The sequence below is a fragment of the Symsagittifera roscoffensis genome, chromosome 1 (genome assembly GCF_963678635.1).
Source record: "Symsagittifera roscoffensis chromosome 1, txSymRosc1.1, whole genome shotgun sequence".
Lineage (NCBI taxonomy): Eukaryota > Metazoa > Xenacoelomorpha > Acoela > Convolutidae > Symsagittifera > Symsagittifera roscoffensis.
The window spans coordinates 65,248,351-65,276,168 of record NC_087062.1 but is presented as its reverse complement, the minus strand read 5'-3'; the positions used below and the strand labels follow the sequence as shown (position 1 = coordinate 65,276,168).

Genomic DNA, 27,818 nt, shown 5'->3' with positions numbered 1-27,818 from the left:
TTAAGTCTTTTTCTTAAAAGTTTCAAGGACTAACAGAAAAATTTTTGTAAAGTTTGAAGTTCGCAAAATTATAGTGAGGCTCTGCCTGGGTATTCCTAGAAATTGAGAATTTTTCTTTCAAGTCTGATTGCCTAAATCCTCGTAGTTTTTGAGATACGCCATTTTTAGTGATTTGTTTCAAAAAATTTCAGAAAATTTAATTTTATTTGTAAGTTCAACCCTGTAGTTGGGGTCTGTCCGAGTACTCTCAGGGGTTGCAAATCTTGCCTCCAAATATGACTGCTCAAATCTTCGTAATTTTTCAGATATGACGTTTTTTGTGATTTTTTCAATAGTTATTCAGAAAACCTAAATTAATTATTTTTCAAATTTTGTAATTCACAGCTCTGAAGTTGTGTGCTGCCTGAGTACTCTCAAGAAATGTGAATCTTGCCTCTAAATATGACTGGTCAAATCCATGTAGTTTTCGAGAAATGACGTTTTTTGTTGTTTTTTATTCAAAAATTTTCAGAAAAAATGAAATAATTTTTTTTTGAAGATTTGAAATTCCCAACCCTGTACTTGGGGGGCTATAGACTACTCTCAGAGTTGCGAATCTTGCCGCCAAATGCGACTGCTCAATTGCTTTTAGTTTTCGAGATATGACTTTTTTCTGGCGTTTTGAAAATTTTCAAAGAACTTAGATATAAAAAAACTTCACAAAATTGTATGGTTTTTCAAAATTTGAGTTGAAAAAAAAACTTAAATAAAAAACATACATAGTTTGAGTTTATCAACCCTGTAGTTGGGTGTTGTCAACTTCGAAGCTCCGGAGATGCGTTACCCGCTAGTAATTCAAATATTTAGCTAACTTTGTAAGGTATAATATATAAATAAGTCATTGCTGGAACAGCAAGTAGCACAAAAAAGCGTGTGAACCGTTAAATCAGTGAATCGCAAGTGAAAGAGTGAGTCGAGAGTGCTGTCGGGTTGCACGCCCGACTGAACGTCGAAAGCAGGGATATTTTAATCAAAACGTATATTAAACAAAGCAAAATTGTTAGCACAATCTTTTCGCTTACATCGATATTGTTTCAGTTTACTGAATGAGCAATGAGCGAAAGTGATGCATTGATATCACTAGGCGTTGTTGGAGATGACCTCTGCAATGACAAAGAGATACTCCAAGCAGCGCAGATTCTTGGTTTAGATGTTGAGTTGCTTCGGAGTTTCGAGTCGGATAGCCCTGACGTTGAAGTATACGTTGTTAGTAACTTTGAGGGGTCTGATTACAGAAAACTTAGACATGCGAAAAAACAGGCAGTTATCGGACCTCCATATTTGCTGTTCAAAGCAGCGACTCAACCTGGAAGTTTTGAGCCACCGGGTAAACCTGTGTATTGCCTGGCACTTGAAGGTGCGGTGATTTGCCTTACTGGCATCTATGAAGAATCTGAGGGAGATCAATTGATATCGTATGCAATAAAAATGGGTGCTCGTGTGAAGTCAGACGTGTCTTTGCAGGTAACCCATTTGGTTGCCGCAAATACTTTTTCTCCAAAATATCGACTTGCAGTTTCTCTCGGCTGTGAAATCATGTCAACTGAATGGATACACCAGTCTTGGGCACAAAAAGATGAGCATTTGTTTTCCGGACTGGAAAAGTCATTTTCGTCTAAATATCGGCTGTCTCCATTCTACAATTGCAAGCTTGCAATGTACGGCTTCTCCGAGGATGAAAAGGGTCACATGGAGGATATTGCAGCTGATAATGGTGCTCAAATTGTGGATATGAAAGATTCCAAACTGAACATAGTGGTAGTCGACGATGCTCGAATTTGTTCATTCCCAGAATCATCGAGTATCGACGATTCTTTGACCTTTGTCCGAGCTGAGTGGTTTTGGATAAGTGTGCAGATGCAGGTGTTTGCGAGACCGGAAATGTTTCCATTCGTTGACAAAACGAACACTCCTTTGCTTCAAAAAGCCAAAACCCCTCGGTCAGGCGGACCAAACAACTCGAACACTAAAAAGACCAAAAGAAGGAAACTTCAAGATAATTTTACTTTGCTGGCTCACGATGAGAACTCACCAGTTTCTCCTGCGATATCCAATCTTGACAGCTTTGGAGAATCGGGATCGGTCGTCTATGATTCACCGGATTTTAATTTAGGAGATAATGTTACGCCCACGATTTCAAAACCAGGGTTGTCAGAACAGAAATTTGGGTTGAACACTCCAACAGTTGAAGAAAGTCAGTTGATTCCAAGAACAAAAAGGCACGGAATAATCATGGAATTGTATCAAACAGAGACCAATTATCTCTCCATTCTGAAAACAATTATCAAGGAGTTTAAGGAGCCGCTTGAAGCTGAAGAAGCTAACGGAAACCCGCTGATAGATACCGAAGACCGGAAAACTATTTTTGACAAACTGCCGAATCTGCATGCAGTGCACTCCAAAATCCAGTCGAAACTGTTTCACATCGTTAACAACTGGAATGAAGATGTATCAATAGGTAAAATTTTCCTTGAATCCATCGACGATTTACAAAAATCGTACCCTCCTTTCGTGAACTTTTTCGAGATCGCCAAAGAGACGCTCGATAAAGCAGACAAAGGCAATCCGCGATTCCATGCTTTTCTCAAAGTTAGAGCTACAAAACCGGAGTGTGGACGACAAAGTCTTGGTGATTTGTTCATTCGACCGGTTCAAAGACTTCCGAGTGTTCTGTTGCTTGTAACTGATCTTCTTAAAAAGACAGATGCTTCCCATTTTGATCATAAGTTTATCGAAGAGGCACTTGAGAAGTTGAAAGAAGTTACTAGTCACATCAATGAAGATAAGCGGAAAACTGAAAGTCGACTTGAAATGCTGAGCATCGCAAACACAATTGAAAACATACCTGCTGTGATTATATCTTCACATCGTCAGCTGATAGCAAGTGTAGATGCAGTAGAAATATCGGGACAGATTACTGTAAGAACCGAGACTCTTTGTTTGTTTCTTTTTTCAGATTGTCTCTTAGTCGCCAAAAAGAGAAGTAAGCCAACTAAAAGTCCAAGTGTTTCAAAAACTCCTCAAAGTAAGAGTTGTAAATATCTCGCGGTTATAAGTTTGGGACAAGTAAAAGGGATATATGACATTGAAAATGCGAACGATGTCCCTTCTTCGTCTTTTGCGCTCATCTACAAACCGCAGATTGAGGGCACTGAAAAGTTGTTCGCGTTCAACGTCTCGGCCATTTCAGAGAAGACTCACTTTATAAAAACAATCGCACAGCAGATGAGTATTACTCAAATGAGAACCGACTCTGAGAACCTGATCTCAATTATCCCAGCCAGTGAACTTAACTTAGACTTGAATACAGAGGGATCTAGTAAAATAATCAGCAAAGCCATCTCAAAAGTGGCTAAAAAGACGTCCATGAAAGTATCTCAGGCTCTTACGGGTAGTGCTGGCAAGGCACTTAATACCACCAAGGAGTCTATTAATCCAAGAGTCAGTACCCTGATGAACGCAGTTACTCCTGTTAGAAGTACAAGTCGAGGGTTTCTATTTTCAAGGAAACTGGTTAGTACCCTGGATTTGACGTCGAGCCTGGATTATGACGACAGGACGTGCACGGAAGTGAAAAAGCGAACGCTACCCGATCGAACGTCGTCATTGGCTGAAAGCAGTGTGTCGCTTTCAAGAAACAATTTTGGGTGAAATACAATCATTTAACGATTTAAGCAATGATCGGTTCCAGTCAACTAAATTGCTTTATTAACATAATTGTGGTTTGACAACACTTGAAAGCCTTCGACTTTCCGTGTTTAGACTTTCCGTGCTACCTGATTGTTTTTGGCCAAAATAAAACAAAATTTGATAGTTCATTTTTCATACAGTTTTTTCAATCCGGGAATAGTTTTGTTTAACTTGCGATGAATTGACTGGGTGCTTTTACGTGCGCTTCAAGTTGTGATTGGTTTCATTTTTGTGCTTTTGAGTTTTGATTATACTGTCCCATGGGGCTATTATTGTTTCGTATGATGTTAGTTACTAATTTTGAATAATTTGTTGCAATAGATGTTTTAACGATATTTTTCAAAAACGAGTTAGAAAAACACAGGCCATACACAGGATTTTAATCCCTAGTTTGAAAACATGTGAATATCAATATGCAATAAATCGGAGCTGAAAATGAAAAATTGACTTGAGTACTATTTATTAATCAGCACATACCGCAACCTCCCTAGCAGATGTGATCAGTTTTTATTTGCTCTTAATAATTTTATAATTATTTCAGAATAGATGCCACCACTGCGATAGATACTAATACGATGTACTTGTACATTGCAAATTGAACCAGACTTGACTCTGTTTGAAGTACTTTATTTGAGTTAAACGGTACGAAAATGGAGAACGAAGACAATGAATTAGAACGTGCTTCGTCCTCCCTATCTAATGTGGATCTCAATGTAGAAGAACTTTCAATCGAAGATCCAGGCGAGGAAAGTCCTGGTGAAAATCATGCGGAAGTTTCTGACGAGGAGAAAGACGATACAAACCTTGAACCAAGTTCGTCTGATTTAATAGATGAAGGAAAGACGGATCGCGAAGATGTTCATGACGAATATGAAAATGACGTGGATGTTAGTCAGTTTAACCCTGACTCAAATGGAAATTTTCAACCAAATAGTTCTTTTGATCGCACACATTCAGTTCCAAACTTTTCGGGAATGCATAGTTTGCACAAAGTAGACCGAATAGAAATGCACCAGAAGACCTTGGATATTACAAATCAAATTGCGGAGTCGAATCCGAACTCTGAGACATCTGGAAATGCGCAAACTCCTACACCTGCTGGTACGAGTACAGCTGCATCTGTAAGCGGGCATGTGAACAAGATACAGTTGCCGTGGGATAGAATGCATCAGTGGATCTACTGTATCGCAGTTGTAACATTTGACGTCGAATTAGGGCAGACAATCGAGGTATGTTTGATATACTCTAAAGCTAGCTTATTTGTTTGGTGCTATCTAAAAGTGTACTAGCGACTTTATGAATTAGTATTGCTGCAACAAGTAGAAATAATCTTTTGTGTCTCTTAGACTACTAGAAAATTTTAGGAGCATTGCCTAACAAAGAAAGCGGTTTCTCATGTTGTATTGCTAATTCGGTATATAAAAAAAATTAATTTTGGTCTTCTTCACGAAGTGAAGCGAACGAACTATGGATTAACTAGTGTTGCTTTCCAATTAAGTTTATGTATCTTAAGGAAAGCTCTCAAGGGGTAAATGTGGCATCATATTGAATCCCTATTAGTCGTGAATCGGATTCCAAAACAAATTGAAAAGGTTATCACAGTGTCGAGAAAAATTGGTCTGAACATTTCAGTTTTCCAGGCTAAAGGACAGGAAATTTATGTATATAAATCCTATTATAATTATCGTGCAGTTTACTCATTTGCTGAGCTAACTACACTTGCAAGAGCAATTGTCTTGTATTCGGGAACATTTTTTCCCATTAACTACTTTTCTTACAAATTAGTAATAGTTTGATGTTGCTTTTATCATCGAACCGTGGCAACTTCCAGGCATCTTTTCACTTCGTCTGGAGGTAATGCAACTGCGTTTGCACCCTATAATTTGAGGTTCGTTCGATTCACGGTCGGGTCGTTTTTTTTCGTGACTGAAATTGATTTTTTCGGGAAAAGTTGAATAGTTTGATTATAGTTTGTCGGCTTATGTTTTATCGGCTTAGTTACCCTTTTTATGTCGCTTTAAAGGCAAAAAGTATTGATTTTTTTGAAAAATTTAGGCATAGTGTGTTGCAAGATTTCAAAGTTAATGAGTTGAAAATTTTTTATGACAACAATTTCTTATGGGATTTTTTTTTGTTTTCGACTAATGGGCGTCTATCCACTTGTTGTTGGCTTAGTGGCCGCTTGGTAAATACTGAAAGCTTATTTAATACTTGTGGTGTGTTATTAGACTTTTCTGACATTATTATCATTTCCCAAGAAAGTTTTTTTTTACTATTTTGCTATTTCCGTCTCATTTTCTATTCGCCAGCGTGCAATGCTGCGCTTGCGTTGTAATGCTCCGATTCGTCTCGCCTTCAACGCTTCGCATCTCTGTATATATCTTTTGAATAAAATGATTCTTCCGGTCTTTTTTCGTAAAATAAGTTTCAAAAAGTTGTCCAAGTTTCGGGAAAAATAGTACTTTATCGGGAATATTTGTAATTTTCAGACTAAACTAGAAAAAATTGATTGGCTGACCTCTTAAACTCACCACAGTTTAAATTTATTTTTTTACTTTTGCAAAATTTATGTTATTTTTGCAGGTTTTATCTTTCTTGCAGTTTTACGACTAATTCAGTCACCATATGCCTAAAAAAATAAAAATCAAAAATGAAATTTTTGTTCCGACCATTTGAACTAGCTTACAATAGATTAATTCAAAACACGAGTAACACCAGTTGTTCTGAGTATTTAAGTGCCTTTATGGAATAAAAAAATTGAAGAAAAAAAAGTGAAATATTTTTTCGATTTTCGTTTTTTCAAGTCATTTTTTGAAAACAAATTTTTTTTTGTCTTTTTTCATTCAGCTCCTCTTATCACACCATGCCGATAAAACGACACTAATTTGAAAAAAAAACGTTTTGGATCAATTTGAAAAAACTTTTTTTATGTAATCGTTTAAGACTATGGTCGGGACATTCTGTGCTTCTTGCTCAGGAACCGGCTATCCTCGTTTAATATGGCCCAGTTACATTTAATTTTATGATGAACATGATTTTGTGTGGCCCTGAAAAGCCTGTACATTTGCGTAACTTAAATGATTTTATTATTTCGATATGTTGTGTTATCTTTAGCACATCTACCCACCTCACATTTCGCTTGAACAGAAGGAGAGGTCAAATGTGTGCTTCCTCTCCTTCCCAGACTCAAACTCAGGGTGTATGGGGGACACAGTGTACTCATTCCGAATCAGACACTCCTCTCGATCCACAAACAGACTGAACAACCTACAGAAGCATCACTTCAATGTATACTCAGTCAATAAGTACCAGGTAAAAAAATATGCATCAAACTTTCGCAAGGCTCTATCGCGGCAGCGTGTTTGTTATCTTCAGGTCTGTTACTTCCAAAGTGTTCAAACAGGCCATTATTCCAAAAAAAAAATCTTTCGCAGAACAATTTTTGTTTTGCAAGCTAGGTGTAGTCTAGATATTCCGGAGAGTTATTGTAAAAAAAATACGTTTTTATTTGTGAGCCTTTTTTGTCAGGAAATTCGTCTTACTAAATTTGTTGAGAAGAGGAACGGGAGGCATTAAGGCTTCCATTGTGTTTTTACTACTTGAAACGGGTAGCATAAGTATAGATTAGTTTGTATGAGAGATTTATCGCATCAAAAATGTAACAGTCGATAGCCTTACGGTTTTACCCAATTTCGAAAATAACGATTTGAAATTTTCAAGTCCTGCCTAATGACCCAAGTCATTTTCAAGTGCTACTGAATGAGGTGTGTTTTTACTGGTTTAGGTTGTGTTTTCGAGATTAATGTATGTAGTGAGTATTACTCTTATATAGGTCTTGGTGATTTTTTTTCAGGAAAAAGAAATAAATGGTTCACGCTCAGTTCTGATTTTTCGTGGTTTGACTTGAAGTTCAATTCATTTTCCTTGTTAAAAAGAAGGCAAACTCCACAATCGAACAGCAAAAATGTAAAGCTCACGACAAACGTGATCGACTTCTAGTTTCGAAAGTGGAATTTGAATATCAGATTTTTCAGCGCAATTTAAAATTAACCTATTGATCCAGTTTTCTCAACTTGGGTTAATTTTACCAAAAAAACATCAATCATAAATTGTTCTTGAAATTCAAAGAAATTTAAGAGCATATCTTTTTTCTTTGAAATGCGAAACGTTTTTTTTTTTGGGTTCCGTGCGTTCATTACTCCTTTTCAACTTCAAGTTGGCTATGTTTAAATTCCCTTTTTTTCAAGGTGTAGTTTTTGCGGTTTGACTCAAAATGATTTTTTGCGGTTTCATTTGGTTATTTTTCCGACTTTTGGAGAAGAGATGGAGTATTTGTGCTGGGTGTGGTTTCTTTCTTCAGGGAAGTTTCGAATCTTTAACTGGACAAATTTCATACTATCTGAAAGGTATTGACGCCCTGAGCTCATTTCAAAAATACATTTCAGGTGTGCTTTTTTGTAACGTTTTTGTGGCTTGAAAATTGCTAACTCGATGCAAGTAACGTGCGATATATTTCGTTCTTTTATCGCGTGATCAGCGATTTAATCCGGCTCAAAAATCGTTCCATTTTAATGTGAAGCAAATTAATGGAACTATTATTATGCTGGTAGAGGCTAATTACATCATTTTGTACTTTTCATTTCGTGATTTGTGGAATATTTTTCAAATTTTTGTGCTTGGTCTGTAGGTAACGGCAAAGGTCCTGGGTTCGAATCTGATTGCGTTAAAAAACCCATTGTCGGATTATTATTGGTGTGCTTATGTTTTCATGTTTAATGGCGATATTGCGCCGATGAGCGAAAAAAATTTTGTGTTCGAGTGTCTGTGTTTTGAGGCTGAAGGGGACTTTTTAACTTAAGTCTTGTTGATTTTTTTCGTCTTTGAGGGTTTCTGCCAAGGTTTTGCTCATCTTTGTTATCGTTTGGATAATTTTCTTTCGATGTTTATTTCACCTTCCATTGTCTTGGTATCTTTTTCATATGAAATCTAGTTGCAACATCGGCTTAGTTGCAACATCGTAGAATTGTTTTTTTTTGCTGTACGCAAGTTACCATTTAGCTGCGTTCAGAGTTTTGATTAACTACTGCTGTTAGTAATTTTACTAACCTTGGCTTCGTATCTTTTGTTTATTTTTTGCTTAAAAGTTTTTTTCCGCCCAAATGATTTCGACCTACTTTTATCTGCGAAGTGACTTAATTTCTATTCCTTTCTAAAAAGGCTTAAAATTTTAATAGAAATTCTAGTTCAAGTTTCTCTTGACATCATTTTTTTCAGCTTTTTGTTTTTTTTCTTTTCCTTTCTTTTGGCTCGATAGGTTTTGGCATATATTATATCAGTTAAATGGCGATATTGCGCCAATGAGCGAAAAAAGTTTTCGGAAAAATTTTTTGCGAAAATTTTTGTTTTCAAATTTTTATCCGACTTTTTTTTGTATTGCAAGTGGTGCTAAGCTCGGCTTCGCCTCTGTGTCTGTTTTTAATTTTCTTAAAAACGTATCTTATTCCATAGATCTTAAAGGGCAGTCTGAAAAATCTTGGCTTTGCTCTGATAGGAACAGTCTTGTTTATTTTCAAGTTCTCTTCAAATTCCTTTATTAAATGGAAGGCAAATTACAACCGCCGAGAACAAACATGCAAGTGGAGTAAAAAGCGTGAATTACTTCTAGTTTGATAAACTTTAGTTTTGTGTCCAGAGTTCCGCGGAAAACATAAATAACCAATCAATCCGTTTTTTTTCACTTCAAAAAACAGATTCAGAGCTCAATCGAAAGGAGCGATTGTGGGCATCCTCCCTTTAGAAGCAGCTACGTTCTACTTTTTGAACTTGAGAAAAAAAGCTTCCAAAAAACAATCGAAATATCAAAATTTTTCCTAAAACATGCCCGCCCCTTTGAATTCAATGGTTCAATTAGAAGAACATGGCGCAAAGATCTTTCCTGCATAAATGGTTATACCCTTTTTTTTGTAGAAAAGCCGTTATGGACTTAGAAAAAGTCCATTTTTCGATTTTTTTCATCGTTTTTTGAAGTTTTTGCCCTTTTCTTGTAATTTTGCCGGCCAAATCTGACATTGAATTCAGTTGAAAGAACGGGTAGTGGGAATATCCCCTACGTAGGCGGCCATTTCTTTGTTTGAGGAGTGCAACATATTCTAAGAACATATCAATTAGGTACTTCCCGCTTTATCTAGGACCCCTGTAAAATTAGCTATGAATCCGGTTTTCTCAACAAAGTTTTATTGATAAAAGATTCTGAAATTCTTCAAGGTGGAAGGTGGTCTTTTGTCTTTCTTTGAAACTCGATAGTTTCAGAAAAAAATTAGCAGTTAGACTTCATTATCGCTTTTTCAAGTGTCGGCTATCAGTCTGTTTCACGAATGAGATCGTGTGTTTTTTGCTCAATAAAAAGCTTTAAAAATTTGTTTATGCACAGATTTGTATTTTGCGTTTTGATTTTTGATGTCATACGGTTTCCATTCTAACAATTACCCTTGTGATTAACACATTGATCGAAATCAGGGCTGAAAAGATTCTCATAATGATGTATACTACTAGGCTTCGAGCGACACCTCATTGTGTAACCTGATTTTAGGTGTGAAAACCACACCCGAAACCTAAGTTAATTTCAAATGCGTGTTCGGAGCAATAACAGAGAGCAAAATTACAACGCATCTAACGAAAACTGCATTATTTATGGACGAGATTGTTCATATTTTTCTGTTTGATACCGTTTTCTTGATACATTAATCCTTCCTGCACCAATTTTATGTTGAGTTTAATTAGCGTTGATTTTTGATTTAATAATATTGTTGCTAGAATCGAGTCAATTTGGTAAGATCGATTGTCTGATTTAGTTTGGGAGAAGGCCGCTTGCCACCATAATTTCAGTTTTTGCCCTGTGAAAGCAGATTATCTCGGTATTAATTGTATAGCAATTGGAATCGTTTCAGGGTTTCCAAGACTACCTCTACGGGGCTGTACACTTCCGTCAAATGAGGGACACATCAATCAAGAGAGGATACTTTCAGAAGGTACTCCAATTTTCTTGCTTAATTTATTTTTACTTGTGCTGTATCATAAATCAAAGTTTGCTTAAAGGTTAAGTGTTTGTATTTTGACCAGAAGCAAGAGTTGGTTTTTAGCCAAAAAATTTGACTCTTTATACGTATCTGGGGAATCTTTTAACTCGTAAAGCTGGTGTCCTCTCAAATGATAGAAGGACCAAATGTTTACATAAGCATAGCTTGTGTTATAGTATGAACTCTCTTTTTTTCCAACCTGAGTCGCAAATATTGTTGCGATGCAATTGTTGCGACAAAATGTGTTCATTTTGAAAGTGTTCATTCTGATAACCAGCTATTAAGTACAGCCAGTGCTAAGGATATTATGATTATTATTGTAGCTTTACAAGCAAAGGCTGAGGGGGCCGTTGGCCCGTTAAGAGTCAGAGTCATTAATGAAGTATGGGATCCAGTCTGGAGGACGACGTTATGTCAAGTCTGGGATGGGCGTTGACAGGAGGCAGTCTGCAGTTAGAATCTCTGCATAAGAGGCACCAACATCCAATTCTCCAGCTGCATAGAATATCAACATCGTACCAATCGTAAAAGTATTTGCAGAAGATTTCGAGCAGTCGTCGCTTTAATCCAAGGGGTTTAAAAAGTCTATCGATTCTGGAAGCAGATTTATCTACCTTGGCACGCGATACCAAAAGTGATTTCGCTGGACCTCAAGACGGATATAAGGTAGTTCAAATAACAAGCGATCACTGGACCTGATTATGCGGTGGATATGAACTTTAACAAACTCATGCCAGTTGAAGTCATATTTGCCGGACATAATGCTAGATAGGAGCAGGACGTCTGCAATTTGAAGGTGTAAGGAGACCGGTAAAATATTCAGGCGGGTGAATCTGTCTGCATAGAATACGTCTTGGTAGCCCAAGATCCACTTGGTGCATCGGCGCTGAACACGCTCAATAATAACCATGTCACCTTTCGATGCGTCCCAAGCAGCTGAAGAATAAGAGAATATCGGGACAACAAGTGATTTGTACAAGTTGAGGAGCTGGGTAGGCGGAGGTGAATGTGCTGTGTTTCGTTTGACGAGGAAGAAGCACTTGTTAGCTTTGTTGCACTTCGCGGAAACATAGAGCTTCCGTGAGAGGCTATCGTAGGAGCTTCCATGAGAGGCTATCGTACACAAAGACGCCAAGATCTCGGATTGAGGATGCCAATGACAGCTCGTGATCACCCAATGTAATACGAGGTAGATTTGGTTTCTGAAATCTCAACAGCTTGCATTTTGGCGATATTAAACGGAAGCCCGTTTTTCTCGGACCTAACGAAGAGGGTGGTAGCATCGTCGGGCAACGAGCTTTCATTACCAGCAGGAGTTGTTGATAGGAGCTTCGTATCATCTGCGAATGAGAACACGGACTATTAACTCAGACTATTATATTACTAATAGGACTTTAGCTTCAAGGTATCATGGATCTGTAGCTTAAAATTAAGGAAGGAGGCCAGCAACTTTTTTTTTTCAAATTGACTGGTACTGCTAATGCGTCGAAATTGGCTTGTGTCACTAAGCAATTTTGTAGACTCATATTTGGCGTGCCTCACTTCAAATTTTGTAGACTCAAAGTTTTACTCAGAGTTTTCCCAGTAGCGTTATCGGTCATATTTTAGCTTGTGTATGCAAAGTGCAACTTCGCCTGTGTAGAAAGTTGTTGTACCCAAAAGTAAACCCGTCCAAAATTGAATGTCCAGAATTAGAAATTTCAAGATGATTAATTATATCGTTACATGCTACTTCAATATCAACTACAGGTGTGTTATGGATTAGAAATCAAATTGCAGAAGAAAAACGGGAAGAAACTTCAAACTGACAAAACATAAACAGAATTTAATGTTTACTCAATTACTTTACATGGAGGCAAACTCTATATTTACACATGGTTTCAATTTTTTTTTTACCACAATCATATATAGATACAAGCTACATACCTAATCCATCTTTTCTGAACAATAAGTACAGAAATCAGTACGAAACAATATTCAACTCTCTAAGAATTTTAAAATCAAATTAGAGGAATATTTCATGACTCAAAAGTATCACAGAACTTAGGATACGATCTTTTTCCACACACAACTCAGACAAGGCGCATATGTGAATTCAGGCAGTTTTGTACTGAAGTAGCATTTTTTTAAAATGGAACGGAATACGTTTGAAACGAGCAATGGAACCACATGTTTATCGCGAGTCTGGACAATTGTGCCAAAGACATTTTTGTCCCAGATAAAACTGTCCGAAATTCAACAAATGTCCAAGGCATTTGATTCCCAGACGAAATTGATCAAAAATTGTTCAGCTAATTGCCAACCAAGATAACAACCGGATTATTTTGATAAAGTTTAAGAATAAGAAGAATCATTTTGATAAGGCCGCGCATCTAGGCAATAAAACCAGACTTCTCACTCTGTAGTCTAATAGAGACTCAATCAAAAAAAAGGACTCAAATCATTTGCACATATCTGAACAATTATTGCTTGGTTGATGCTTACGTCAAACGTAGCTCTGACTGACTCTAGTGTCATTAGTATAGCTCTTGAGTGTGTGTCCAACAATGGAAATCTTTATGACGAATATAAACAATGAAATGCCAGTTCATGATGCATACGAACTGCATATTTCAAACATCGAATTGTGACGGGCGCCTCAATTTCGTGTTGATGTGTTTTGTCAAAATGTATTAGCCGTGTGCGCACTTTGCAAGACAAGGTAACTATTATTAATGATCATATTCCTTTCCCAGATCCAGCCGACAATGAAAAGTAAAAATTCAGAACAACTCTTAAAACTAGAGCAGTTGTAGCAGATGAGCCACCTCGACAAACAATTTTTTCGGTTCAAAGAGACATAAACAGAGAAACTGCATCGGTGATTCCAAACTATTCAGCCAATCAGAGAACCGATAACAGAGTCAAGCAGGAAAGACGGCCCAGAATGCAGGAACCAAATTTATCATCAGAACTAAGTTGATTTTTTCCTAGAAAATTTCACAATTTAGCTAGACCGGTTTTGAAAACGGCAAAATGATCAATGTAATCAAGCTTTTCTTATCCACTTTCCTGCTGACCCAACCGAGTCAACCCGTACAAGTGTTTCTCTATGCCCTTTTTACCCAATTTTGTGTTTTTCGTTTTGAAGTTTCAACCAAATTGAGAATTTTTTTCTGACCCGAGATTTGACATTCCTACCTTTTGATCTTGAAACCAATGACTTCACCGCTCGGCCAAACGCTCTTTGAACTTTCAATTAATCTTGTTTCAAAATTCGGTCTCGCTGTGTTTTATCTATGGTTATTTGGTAGACATAGAATCTAATTACAGAACGATCAAACAGACGCAAAACATCAAAGCATTAAAACAAGGTCAAATCAAAGAAAATAGTTTCGGTCATTTTTTTTGACAAATTGTACAAATGTTTGGTACAATTTTTTGTTAAGGAGAGTTTTGTCAAGGACATAAATGTCTATGCACTGTTTATCGTCATACCTTCAACAGTTTCCGGCGCAGCTGCAAAGAAAATTATACACAACTTCAAGTTACAGTACAGTTTTTCAAAGCCATCGGGAAAACTAGTGGTAATACTTCAATAAAAAATCCAACAATTAAATGGAGGAATTCAATTTATTTCACGAAGTAATTTCACCCCAGCAGAAAGCAAACCAGAAGATTACAAACCAACATTGCCACCAACTCAAAATAGAATATATCAGGGGCGGATCTAGGATCGAGCAAAATGAAATTCGGAGCTCTCCCAAAGCACTAAAAAGACCCAGTTTTGGTAAATTTTTCTGCGTCGCAGGAAAAATTTTGAATAACAGGCATAAAAGGCGTTTTTTTGGCGCGCGCTCCCCCTCAAAATTAGTATATTTTCGCGCCAAAGGCGCCATTAGAAAAATTTTAGGGTCCGTTATCAAATATAGATATCTCAAAATAGTACAAAGGGGACCCTTTGGGTCGGCAGGAGGTCGAATCCCTGAAGGGGGGGGGGGGGCGTTCCCCCCGTTATTTCACCCCTGGAATATATCAAGTTTCACAATCCATCCTGAACTAAAACCCGAAATTACAGCTCTAAATGTGCCATTGCTAATAAGACAACCGCATCTACAGTCACATCAAGGATTCATTCAAATAAAAGTTTGCAAATAGATACACAATCACAGATATTCCTCAAACAAGCCTTTAAAAACAGGAACCCTGAACAAGTATTTTAAGACAAGCTTACAACGAACCATACACGTCAAGAATTGGTTCTTTATGAATTAGATCTTCTAAAGTAATAGAATACGGATAACCAAATGGAAAAGCTATCGAGACCAAATCGTATAACCAACAAATTCATCATTTTCACCAAAAATCAAAACCAGAGATATCAGAGGATTATACACTACGAAATAAACCAGCTCAAAATGTCTCGGACGATGATGAAGTACCACTCCAACCACAGCCAAATGCCGTATAAAGCTGGAAAAAGTATCAAAAATGAGAAGAGAAATACAGGAGTTGTAAACAAGAAATGCTTCAGCCTTACCACAAAGTTGCGATAAAAAATTAAAATGATGAACGACTTCAACATTTTTGATTATCAATTAAATTATCGCTTCCAGCTTTATATCTTTAAATTCGATTGTTATATATTTATTACTACCAATCATATTTTATGACTAGCATCTAAAATATTTATTGCAAAACTGACCAATTTATGGGCAGAACTTTTTGAGAATATCTAGAATAAATGTGATCTCCAACACTAATTGTTTTCCAGTGTTTTATAGATCTAGCGAGACCTGAGAAATAAGAGTATCGGACTAAGATGTTGCACGAACCCTTCCGGCCGAAATTAGATAGCGTAATAAACAGACGATGTACTCTATCTGAAATTACTCTTTGAGATAGCAATCCAGTCCCATCTCAGTATAAATTTTTAACGCCTAAACGGTGAAAACGGCTCTGATATCCTTCCTAATGGAATTGAGGCAAGTTAGTTGGTCTCAAAAAAATTTTCAGGTTATGGCAAAAACATGGATTTGCTAGTGGTGTTGGGATTCAAAAAATAGATTCTAGGACGTTGTGGAAAGTTTCGAAAATCATGAACTGCTTTAAGTAATTTATAGGGCATTTGAAACATACAGGGTGTCTTTTTTGTTACGACTTTTGAAGAAAACGATGAAATATTGATACTCAGATGGTCTTTCTTCGGTCCTTTTTCCGCGATCAAAGCAGTAGTGTTTGACGAAATTTTTAAACCCCTTAAAGAAGTCGATAAACTTGTATTTCGTGTTTTTGTGACGGTGTTCATAAAATTGCCAGATTGGTCTAAATCATGCGCGTTATTTCCGGTTTCTGTCATAGCGCCTAGGCAGCAAGCTATTCCGCTTTTAACGTTATTCCAAATCGTGTTGAAGCGGATCAATGGGTGGAACTAATTCCTCACTTAACGCAATAATCATCAATATGAACGAAAACCCAGTTGTCGATTTGAGACCTTTTTGAAGGAGGCGATTTTTCCAAAATAAAAATTGAATTTTAAATGGAAATTTTGCTGCATTGGGTTATTACTGTTCCGACCACTTCTAGAAGTGAAGTGAAGATAAGGACGTAAGGATTAGCCCGCACGTCTTCCTCTAAAGATTATATACTTCACAGAAATTGTTCTGTATTTTCATATAAATTGTTCAACTAAGGAATGTGTGGGAGCAATTTAAATCCCATCTAATTCCGCTGCATTTCGAACGTCATTTTTATATATTTTAAACTCATGCCTATCATCTAAGTGAGAGCATTGTCTGCCCACCTTCTAGCGAGAAAAAAAATGGAAAGGAAAGTTGCCTAAATTAGATAACGGGGGTGGAACATCCTGTCGGGAAGGAACTATGGGGACAGCTGTTTTTTTTTCAGCCGATTTAAGAAGCTAATTCAAATAGAGGTTCAAATGTAGTATCGTATTGAATAATACCTTTTCAGCCGTGGTTCGGATTCCAAATAACAATTCATAAGGTGTTTCGGTGTCGAGAAAAACAGTTATAAAGTTTTTCCGTTTTTCAGACTAAATGACAAAAAGTTTCCGAATGATACTTAACTCTCAATTCATTTCTTATGAAATTTTTTCATTAGTTAGTCTATGCGTGCCTCTACTTTGTGCAGTTTCTTGTGTTACTTATTCAAACTTTACTGAACTGAAGAAAACTTAGCGAACAAATAAAAAAGTTTTATTTTTAGAGTTCATGAACGTGGTTCAGACTCTTATAAAGGTCGTGATGATTTTGTTTCGTTATTTCAGGAAAAGTCTCAAATGTTTTTAGGCTGAATTTTTTTTTTCGGTTTGATTTCTTTTTAAATTTACTTCATTTTCTTTGTTAAAAGGAAGGCAAACTCCACCATCGAACATTAAAAGCTAATCGATTTCTAATTTCGTAATAGGATTTCAATGTTCTGATTTCCCAGTGGACAAAAAAATACCTCTATAACCACTTTTTCTCAAATTGAATTAGTTTTAAGAAAAAAGTGTCATTAATTAATCGATCTTAAAATTCGAAGAGCTTTAAGGCCATATATTTTTTTCGACAATTGAATTTTTTCGTTAAAAAAAACAAGTCTAAAAAAACACGCTAAATTTGATTTTTCGCGGTTTGACTTTTGATTTTTTTTTTTAATTCACTCAATTTCCTTTGTTAAAAGTAAAGCAAACTCCACTCTCGGATAGAAAAACTGTAAAGGTCACGAAAAACGTGATCAAATTCTAGTTTCGAAAGTGGAATTTAAGTTTCAGATTTCCCAGCGTAAGAAAAGTTTTAGTTATGACCAGTTTTCTCAAATTGGGCTAATTTTATCAAAGAAGTGTCCATCATAAATTTTTCTAAAATTCAAAGAGCTCTAAGGCCATCTATTTTTTCCAAAAATTTTGTCTGTTTAAAAGTTAGTGCTAAGTTCAATTGGCTTGCTTTCGGTATTAGTATTTTTGGTGAAGAGTCAAATTCTCACTCCAAAATATGAAAAAACCAAACATATTATCTTTGCAAGATCAGGTGCCTCAAATAATTCCTATCATACATCACGAGTGATATTTGATTCTAGAGCTCTCGCAGTCGTTATTTGAACCCCATTAAAAATTGCGAAGAAATTCCGCAGTGTAGAAAAAGCGACTTAATTTTTTTTTAAAATTTTGGTCAAATTTCGAGTGACTAAAGCAACAAATACAATTGTTCTGAATTTTTCTTTATTTTTTGTCTTGGGTTAGTTTTATGATAGAAATTGCCGTAAAATATGCGTATTTAACTGTTTATATCAAGTTTACACATAAGTGCTACTCTTTTTTTCTGATCCGCTTCGATTAACTTTTTTTGGAAAAAACTTGAACGAATAGTTTGAAACTATATTTTGGGCGTTTAGTCAGTGGTGGTGCTTTCCTCTCTGCCCTTCATCTCTCTGTGGCTGGAAGTGGTGAGAGTGGTGGGCGATGACTTCTTCCTCAATGGCGAAGTTTCTTTGGAAGTGGCCTGTCACTGTCTAGACCAATGGAGTCATCCGCTGCCTGGATCACAGCTCCAGCTCCCCCTAATGGGCAATGTGTTCGAAGTAAGACCAGTACAGTTGAGAACTGTAAATTTGAACAAGGATTTTGACGATGAACTTTTTTTAGGAATTGGCTTAGGTTAATTAGCTCAAATCCTTCTTTGAAGTGACTTGCCTGCCAGAAAGTATTGCTGATTTTGTTTTCTTTGCACCGAAATGAATTCTAAGTTAAACCTGATTCTTGTTGTTTCATCGCTGAAAAGCTAATAATTTTTGCGTGTATAGGTCACGTTGCCGCATCAGGGTCAAATGAGTGTTCACGTGAGCAAAAATGGGTTCAGTCAACTGCGGGATGGAACAACACAAGGAAGAAGGTACAGGGGAGATGCGCGTATTAGTAGGGTACTGGGATCAGTAGTTGATCTGGATCTGTACGCGTGCTTCCAGACTCTCCTGCCACATATGCAACTAATCTGGGAATTGGTCCTTCTTGGTCAAGTTAGTTGAGATAACCTGGTTTACTATCACCCAATCCAAAGACCACTCATTGTTTCGAATAAATAATTTATAATTGTGTTACAGCCAATTGTGGTAATGGGATCATCGCCGGACATTACATCTCGGATGGTCTACATTCTCACTAGGTATGCAGAAATTAAATTGATTTCCTGCCGTCCAATTCGGCCCCACCCCCATTTCGTGGACTTCGTCAAAGGTGTGACGTCCTCTTATCAAACTTTTATCATAGTTTTTCATCTTCAGCATTGATGTTCAAATACGGTGATTTTTCTTGCTGGAGTTTTTATTGCTTCAGCATAATTTATCCGTTCAAATGGGGATCAGACTATCGGCCCTACTTCACAATCCACGACTCGGAGTTTAAAGAGTTCACTCATGCTCCATCAGCCAACAGCAGCAGTTCAAACAGCTCATCAAACTCAGGTCGAGCAGCAAACACGGTACCTCTTTCTTCAAGTACTGGCCCTCCCAGAATCATTTTGGGCGTGACCAACCCTTTCTTCACAAAAACCTTGAGTCACTGGCCAAACTTGATTAAACTGGGAGGTCTGGAGAAAGATAAAAAGGGAGGAAGCGACACTTTGAGTCCGGACACTGGGCAGTCTAAAGGTGTGCTGTCCTCCTCGCCATCATCATCTTCATATCGACCCTCATCTTCATCCACAAGTAAACTGTTCCTAAAAAGAACAAGGATAGCCGGTTGCTGTTCAAGTAGCTCAGAATGTTCTGACCATATTCTTTACACTTACGAGCGAAGTTTATAAGTACGAACCTTTTATTTTTTCTTACCTAACTCGCTAATAAAAGTGTTCATTAAAAGTGTTCACGTATTTAGTGGCAAGTGTCCTATGATCACGAGCGGAAATTTCGTAGCATCTGTTCTCGGCTTTTTTGTGGCTAGTGTTTATGATTTATTAAGCGTCCGTGGCTGAGAGGTCTGTGCTTGAGTGTAATAATCTGTTATCGAAGATCGATTTCGACACGTTGCGTAATTTGTACTAATTCGAGGCTCATTTCTACTTCTTAATTCAATTTGTAGAGCTGCTTTTTGTCGTGTTCTCGTTAGCGTTTGCAAGGCGCAGCTTCACCTCTGTGTAAAAAAAACTACAAAAAATTGTATTTTAATTAATTTTTGTGCCTGGTGTGATGAACGGATCTGATAGAAAGACTAGATTTTAGGTATTTCCAATTTTTATAGTAAAATAGGCATATTGGAAAACAGTTTTCTTCAAAAAATGTTTGATAAAAAAACTGAAAATTTTTTCATTTTTTTTGCAGACATTTTTTTTGATGAGGTATTAAAGTTTTTAAAATTCCCAAGACGTCGCTAAAAAAGTTCATGGCTTATTTACTACTAATATGCAACTTTCCTTCTGTAATAAGACTGCTCGCTTGCTTTACTCGCTCGAATTTAACAAAATTTCAACTTTTCTCACCGGAACTGTTTATTTTTAAATGTTCGAATCACGACTGAAAGAGCTTTAATATGATGTATCACTCAACCCAGTCCGATGATTTTTTGTGGTACCTCATTTTGCATGGAAAATAAAAAACCAAAACACCGAAATACTAAGTTCCTCCCCATTTTCAAAGCTCGGAACAATAAGATGAAAATCATAAAGTTCTATGCTTTTTCTGTAACCCTAGACATGTTATTGCCAAGTTGAGCAAGTTTCATTGTTTACTCTTGAGATAAGCAAGGTTATTGCAATCGGGTATCAGTCTTTTTTTCTCGTAAATAACTGGTCACAGAGTGGTCAAAATTAGAAATGGTACATTTAAGTTCAATTCATAATGTTCATCAAAGTTCTTAGCGATCCCGACACACTTAGCCTGGAGGTAACGAATACGCCTGGGACGGCAAAGGTCTCTGACAGGACGGGTTGTTTTTAAAACAGGAACCATTCAGTTTCAAAAAAATTGTCGGCTGAGTATTTGTCTGCTTATGTTTTGTCGGTTTAGTTGACATATCGTAGAATTTTTCGCAATTGACATTGTAGTTGCTCTAAGTGTTCTGATTTTTTCTGCTGTGATTAATTTTTACTAAACTGGACATCGTATGTTTTGGTTTCGGATTATTTGTCTGCTTATATTTTATCGGCTTAGTGACCTTTAAATTGCACAAAGTTCTGAAACTCCTAATGTAACTCAAATCTTACAAAGTGCTATAGATTTTTCAGTTCGATTTTTTTTTGACAAAAGTTTTTGTTTCAGCTTTTTTTCCTGTATTCGGCCTTTGTTATACCGATTTACGGGCCTCATATTGCGTCTTTTGACGAGCGATAAAAAGCCTGTGTGTGCGTATCTGTGTTTTGAGGGCGAGGGGAACTCAAAACTTTTTATTAGCTTCATCTTGTTTCATTTGACTATTAAATAAAAATTTTTGAGGAGGAGGGGGGCTTAAAATTTTGAGGCAGAAGAGGACTTTTTATAAATCTTAAGTCCTGTTGATATTTTTTGGCTTAAAGGGTTTCTGCTGAGGTATTTTCAGCTTTGTAACCGCTTGTTAAGTTTTCTTTCGATGCTAAGTTCACGTTCTATTGTCTGTACATCTTTTTTTTTTTCATAATTAGCCTTATTTATTTCCATCGATCTTGTTTTACCGACTTTTTTGATTTTTTTTTTCCGGCTTATGGCTTTCTTTATTTGCATCGCAAGTGGTGCAAAGATCAGCTGCGCCTCTGTGCAAAAATTTGAAGTTCAATTTCAGCATTCGTGGCAAATGTGATAGTTGTTTTTCGTTTTAGAATCTGTTCGAGTAATGAAAGCTAGCAAAAATTCTGCCAAAGTTCTGGACTCTAGGCCAGGTAGGAAATTTTTATTATCTTGATTTAACCAAGAAGTGCATGGGCTTATATTTATCTTTAAAGGTGTATACACCAATCACAAACTATATCTGGAAAAAGACAGAACGATGGTAAAGAGACTACTGCGGGCAAAAGAGCAGAGAAAACCTCCCGAGGTACTCTCCAGCTGGATCCGAAAATTCTTCAGAGAGCTCACTGAAAGCTTCTCAATCCCACTGGTAAGTTCATTGATTGTTACACTTCCGAGAGCAAGTGTATTTTAATCGGTAACTACACTTTTCCCCCGTAAACAACTCATCTTGCAATCAGTACTTGCTTTTCTTACTTGCTTTGTTATTGAACCTTAACAACTTCTAAATGCGTTTCCACTTGTATTTGTACCCTTACATCTGGGGTCTGAGTCTGTATGTATGAAATTGAAAATTATTTTTCCGGGAAAAATTGAGTTGTCTGACTATAAATTATCGGCTTATGTTGTATTTGTTGGCTTATTTACCACATCGAGGAAGTATTAGCCTTTTTCATAGCAGATGCGAGTGTTTCGATTTACTCCTGTAATTTGTAAAATTTATAGCCCTGACGTTGTATAGTTTCTTTGGTTTTCTTTTGTGTTAAATAGGTTCGGCTTATGCTTTATCGGCTTAGTTTTCTTATTTTGTGTCATTTCAAAAGCGAAAATGGTTGATTTTTTTCTCGATAAATTCAGGTAGTTTTTGTTGCAAGATTTCAAAATTTTAAAACTTAATTGCTCGGTTTTTTATGACATTTTAATGACATTTTAACTTTTTATGATATTTGTTTTCCATCTCAATGGGCGTCTACCCACTTGCTGTCGGCTAAGTGACCGATCCGAAAATACTAAAAGCTGATTTATAACTGGTTTTTTGGTTTCCGAATTTTTTTCTGAAATTATTTGCATTTTTCCCAGTAAAAGTTTTATTTCGATTTTGTGATTTCGGTCTCATTTTCTATTCGCTAGCTTGCAATAGTGCACTGTCATTGTATCGCATTGTGTACAAATCTAAAACAATCAAAATGTCTTCAATTGTCAAGGTTTGGTATGTTCATCTGATGTTGCTAATTGAAAAGATCAGTAAACCGTCAACATTTTTTTATATCGAGAACGGAAACATAAATTTCGAGAACTGAGTCATTCACTTCCAGACTGTAATCCTCGTATATTAAAAGTGTGTGTTAATGTGTGCTGCAGGAACACTATCTCTCAACGCTCATGCCATTGGCCAAGACTGTTTCTCCCTGGAAAGAGTCCCCCCAGCTGAAATCATTCGTGGCACAAGACTTCCTCAAACATATCGAAAGAGCAGGACCTCAACTCACGTCAGGGCTTAAGGGCGATTGGGTTGGTCTATACAGGTACATATTTTTTTTGCAATTTTGTGATTTACAAGCAATGTCAAACATAAAGGGTACCTTTTAAAGTGCCGATGGAGTTTTTTTTAGTTAGATCGAGCGGTGTTGTTTCTTTTTTCTAAAAAGTCTAAAAATTGGTTATAGCTCAATTTTTAGAATTGATGAACGTAGTGAAGACTTTAATATAGGTCTTGGAGATTTTATAAGTTTTTTTCCTCGAAAAAGGTCTTAAAATTAGTTTAATCAGGGTGTTTATCCACGTAATATGTACAACAAATAGAAGACGTACAGCAGCGAGTGTTATAAAAACAGTCGGCTTTCAATCGTTATTCGAGCTGTTTTGAAAAATTGTCCAATTTTTTTAATGAGTAATGAACATAGTGAGGACTCTTATATCGGTCTTGTTGAATTTTTTTCCCATGAAAAATCTTGAGCTCTAATTTGATTTTTCACGGTTGACTTCTGGTTTCTTTTTTGGCTTAGTTTATTTCCTTAGTTAAAAGGAAGGCGAACACCACTGTCGAACATCAAAAGTGTAAACACCACTGTCGAACAGCAAACTGTCAAATGCAAACACCACTGTCGAACAGCACTGTCGATCACGGTTTTGAAAAATGTGATCGACTTCTAATATGGAAAGAGAATTTTAATTTTCAGATTTCCCTGCGGCATAGAAACCGATTGAGTTAGTTTTTATCGAAAAAGTTAACCATGTATCGTTTGTGAAATTCAAAGAGCTTCAAGGACATCTGTTTTCTACTTTTTCAGAATACAAATCTGTTTTTTTTTCTGTTGATTGAATCTTTTGCAACTGTCAGTTGGCCATGTTCTTTTGCAACTGTCAGTTGGCCATGTTATATGTTGGCGGCTTGAAAAATTGGAATCACCGCATCATCTTAAAACTGTACTTGTGGCAGTTAATGGACACCTTATGAACGCAACTGCTTTTTGAATACCCGTTCTATTTAGACATTCGGAGCGTAGTATGATTACTCCAAGGCCATTTTTTTCTAACCTAAGTCGCATGTTTTAGTCGTCTACTTCTGGTGGCAAATTTACAGCTCATGCAGCATTCGCAGTTTCATAGCTTAAGCTGAGAATTTGATTACGAACAGTTCATGCTTTTGAATTCATAAAATTACATAAAATAATCTGAAAAAAGCGACTGAATTAATAAAGCATTGTGTATGATAATCTTGGGTTCGTTATGTTGGTAATAATCAGGGTTTTCAAAATGTGTCATTTAATTGACGAAAAAATAGTGTTAAGATGATGCAGTGAATCTGATTTTTCCAGCCAACAACATACCCAACAGACAGTTGCAAAAGATTCAATGAATGCAAAGAAACAGGAAAAAAAACTGATTTGTGTTTTGAAAAAGTAAAAAATGTATGTCCTTTAAGCTCTTTGAATTTCTCTAAAAATGTTTGACTGACTTGTTTGATAACAAATAACTCAATTTGAGACAACTAGATCAAAAGGTAAAGTTTCTATTCCGCTGGGAAATTTAATAACTGAAATTTTCTTTCCATATTAGAAGTCGTTTTTCGTCACCAGTTTCCGTGATCTGATTGAAACTCAGACTTTCTGTCGGGTAATTTTTTTTTCGCGCTGAAGAGGTCTGAAAATGACATCGCATCGCCCATCGAAATTGGATGCAGCTAAGTTGGTTGTTTAAAATGAACGTAGTGAAGACACTCAATTAGGTCGCGATGATTTTCAGGAAAAAATTTTCAAAATGTTCTAGCTCATATTTAATTTTTCGCAATATGGCATTCGATTCCTTTAACTTCAACTGATTTCTTTTTCAAAAGGACGGCAAATTTCAGTATCGAATTGGAAAAGTGTTAAGGTCACGAGAAATGTGATCGACTTTTAGTTTCGATTTTAATTTTTCTTTGCGAAAGCAAGTGTCTGGTAATCGGAAACTAGACTTCTTCCCGTAAAAAAAAGTTTTTGTGACTTTTGATTTCTTTTTTTTAGTTCAGTTTGTTTACTTTGATAAAAGGAAGGCTCACTACACTGTATAACAGCAGTAAGGTAAATAGCCACGAAGTGATCGGTTTCTACTAGAAATTAACTTTCAGATTTCCCAGCGGAATAAAAAATTTACTTATTGATCCAGGTAGATTTCGGATCAATGAACGCATGTCGGCTTAGTGGCGGCTCGCTACAAATTTAAAATTTTATATAATGCTGTTTGTTTTGTTTCTTGACTATTTTTCTGATTTTTTTCGCAAATAGTTTTTTTTTCGATTTTGTTAGTTTCGTCTTGAATTCTATTAGCTAGCTTGCAGTGCTGTGCTTGCGTTGGATCGCAAATGATGCGAAGCTCGGCTTCGCCTCTTTGTTACAATTGCGACAGCAAGTGTGTTGCAACCGGGTACTAGACTTTTTGCCATAAATAACTTTGTTCACTGAATGGTCAAAATTAGAAATGGTAAATGTAGGATCAGTTCATAATGAGTTCCATTTCTTTGCATCTCCGGCACACTTGGTCTGAAGGTAATGAACACGCCTGAGACGGCTAAGGCATTGAGGTCAAATTTGACAGGAATTGTTTTTTTTTTTCAAACAGGAATTATTCCGATTCAAAAAAATTGTCGGCTTATTATTTGTCTGCTAATTTGTTGTGTTAGTTGCCATATCCTAGAATTCATTAGTCGATGGAGAAATATTCTGATTCAAAAATAATATCGGCTGATTATTTGTCTGCTAATGTGTTGTCGTCTTAGTTGCCACATCGTAGAATTCATTATTTGATCGGGAAATTTTCCGATTCAAAAAAAAAATTGTGGGTAGATTGGACAAAACTGGATGTATGGTGGTAGTAGAATATGGGTGAAGTCCCATTTGTACCAAGGTTCAATCTTACCATAATGAAAAATCGGTCCCATTTGTACCAAAATTTTTTAACTCGTTTTCTGATTGGTCGAATTGTGAGCCAACGAATTATTACATTAATTTTCTACTGTTCAAACAGAAGAAAACTAGGCTGCAGAATAGTGATCGCCGCAGTCGCGCCAACGTGTTGCGAGCTCGCCAACTAAGGGTAGGACTCTATACAAAAATCAGAGCCGATTATCGCCGCCGATTATTACCCACCGGCGACCTTAAACCAAGAGCTCAAAATAGTCGGTTTAGTAGTCTTTGGATATTTTAAGTACTAACGGGATTGATTTTTTATTTTGGAACAAATGGGACTGATTTATTACACTACGCTTAGCTTGTGTTATAGTTTGAACTTTATTTTTTTTCCAACCCAAGTCGCAAATATTATTGCGATGCAATTGTTGCGACAATGTGTGTTGATTTTGAAAGTGTTTATTTTGATCCAGCTATCAAGTACAGCCAATGCTATAGATATAAACACAGACTATTATATTACAAATAGCACTTTAGCTTCAAGGTATCATGAGTCTGTAGCGTAGAGGTAGGGAAGGAGACCAGCAACAAAATAAGAGGGTTCGAACCTGGGCATGGTCGGATTTTTTCAATGAACTTTTTCGTATACTAGTTACTGCTAATGCGTCATAATTGGCTTGCGTTACTTAGCAATTATATAGACTCATAATTGGCGTGCGTCAATTATGAAATTTTGTAGAACCAAAGTTTTACTCATTCAGTTTTTCCCAGTAGCGTTATCGGTCATATTTTTGCTTGTGTATGCGAAGTGCAACTTCGCCTCTGTGTCATTTTGGTACTTGTGAGTACCCACCGAATATTTAATTGCTAGCCATAAATTGAAATTAAAAACTAGTTATTTTTAGGCAGTTTCTTTCAAGTCACAACTTCAATTGCTGGCTGTTGTCCAGAAAGACAGAAATTAACCAAAGACTTCAGCTGGTTCACCTAGATGCAATAAGTCAAGCGGTAAGCTAATTTTTGATTATCAGTTGTTGTATCAATTTCGATAATTTAGTCCAGACATTTTGTAGAAGTGACATCAAATAATTATGCTAGTCACATAATTGTTTCACTTTTTATCTAATTGTTTTTCTAATAATATCTTGGCTTGAGACGATACTAGCTACTATTGAAATAGCCTTTTTAGAATCTGAGCGAGTGGCTGGACGGGAGATCTGAAGTGGAGGCAGTTGACCTCCTCATTAAACTGAAGGAGAAACTGCGACGTCTTTCAGCAGGAGTGCCGACACGACTGCAGATAGACGAGAACGTTTACAAGCGAATATATGAAATGATGCAGGTCGTCGTTGAAAAGCTGCCTCAAGATCTGAAACAATCTTTACTGAATAATTCTCTATTCGCAACAGCACATAGTTTAAGCGGGGAGTCTTCGGCAGAAATGAGTTCAGAACACAGTTAACGTAATAATACAGAGGCTCGCCAACAATATTAGTTCAAAACAGGTGCTTTTTATTGCAACATACTGTACTGATTACACTCGAATGACCTTGATACAGGAAGACTTAAAAATCATAGATGTTTAGTGTAGATAAATTAGAATTCGTTCGTTCTGTCCTTATTTATTTGTACATGATATTTGGACCCTTTTCAGCAGTAATAAATTATATGAACCCAAATTACGCCAAGCTGAGCGAGATTAAAGTATTTCTATTTTACAACGTGCAAATGTTTGAAGATTCCGATCGATGTCTATCAATTATCTTGTCTCATAGTTTGAACCTTCTTTTATCGCTAACCATGGTTTGTAAAGTAGTAAATTAACTCAACGTGACTGATATCTTTTCAGTTTAAAATCTTTTTTATTCGCAAGTTTGATGCGTGGATATGACTTTTTAAGTCCCATGTGAGATCCAAACGTATTTAATAAGCTTATGATTTCTGACGTTGT

The 27,818-nt window shown here is 36.5% G+C and overlaps 2 protein-coding genes across 2 annotated transcripts; both read left to right on the top strand.

Moving 5' to 3' along the window:
* Positions 1–1,081: 1,081 nt before the first annotated feature.
* On the top strand, positions 1,082–4,042 carry LOC134847799 (protein ECT2-like). Its single transcript, XM_063865020.1, has one exon. It carries the CDS (start codon positions 1,093–1,095, stop codon positions 3,688–3,690), a length of 2,598 nt encoding a protein of 865 aa, XP_063721090.1. The 5' UTR covers positions 1,082–1,092; the 3' UTR covers positions 3,691–4,042.
* A 232-nt stretch (positions 4,043–4,274) lies between these two features.
* On the top strand, positions 4,275–27,723 carry LOC134847809 (protein DENND6A-like). Its single transcript, XM_063865032.1, has 12 exons — positions 4,275–4,958; positions 6,844–7,041; positions 10,677–10,757; positions 18,183–18,368; positions 18,591–18,803; positions 18,888–18,949; positions 19,120–19,490; positions 21,572–21,631; positions 21,695–21,849; positions 22,842–23,005; positions 26,773–26,875; positions 27,057–27,723. Exons 1-12 carry the CDS (start codon positions 4,380–4,382, stop codon positions 27,327–27,329), a joined length of 2,445 nt encoding a protein of 814 aa, XP_063721102.1. The 5' UTR covers positions 4,275–4,379; the 3' UTR covers positions 27,330–27,723.
* Positions 27,724–27,818: the final 95 nt, after the last annotated feature.

Coding starts and splice junctions, on each gene's coding strand:
- LOC134847799 (XM_063865020.1), top strand. CDS start 1,093: ATGAGCGAAAGTGATGCATTGATATCACTAGGCGTTGTTGGAGATGAC.
- LOC134847809 (XM_063865032.1), top strand. CDS start 4,380: ATGGAGAACGAAGACAATGAATTAGAACGTGCTTCGTCCTCCCTATCT. Junction 18,950..19,119: donor ATGGTCTACATTCTCACTAG/GTATGCAGAAAT, acceptor TTATTGCTTCAG/CATAATTTATCCGTTCAAAT. Junction 21,632..21,694: donor AGTTCTGGACTCTAGGCCAG/GTAGGAAATTTT, acceptor TTATCTTTAAAG/GTGTATACACCAATCACAAA.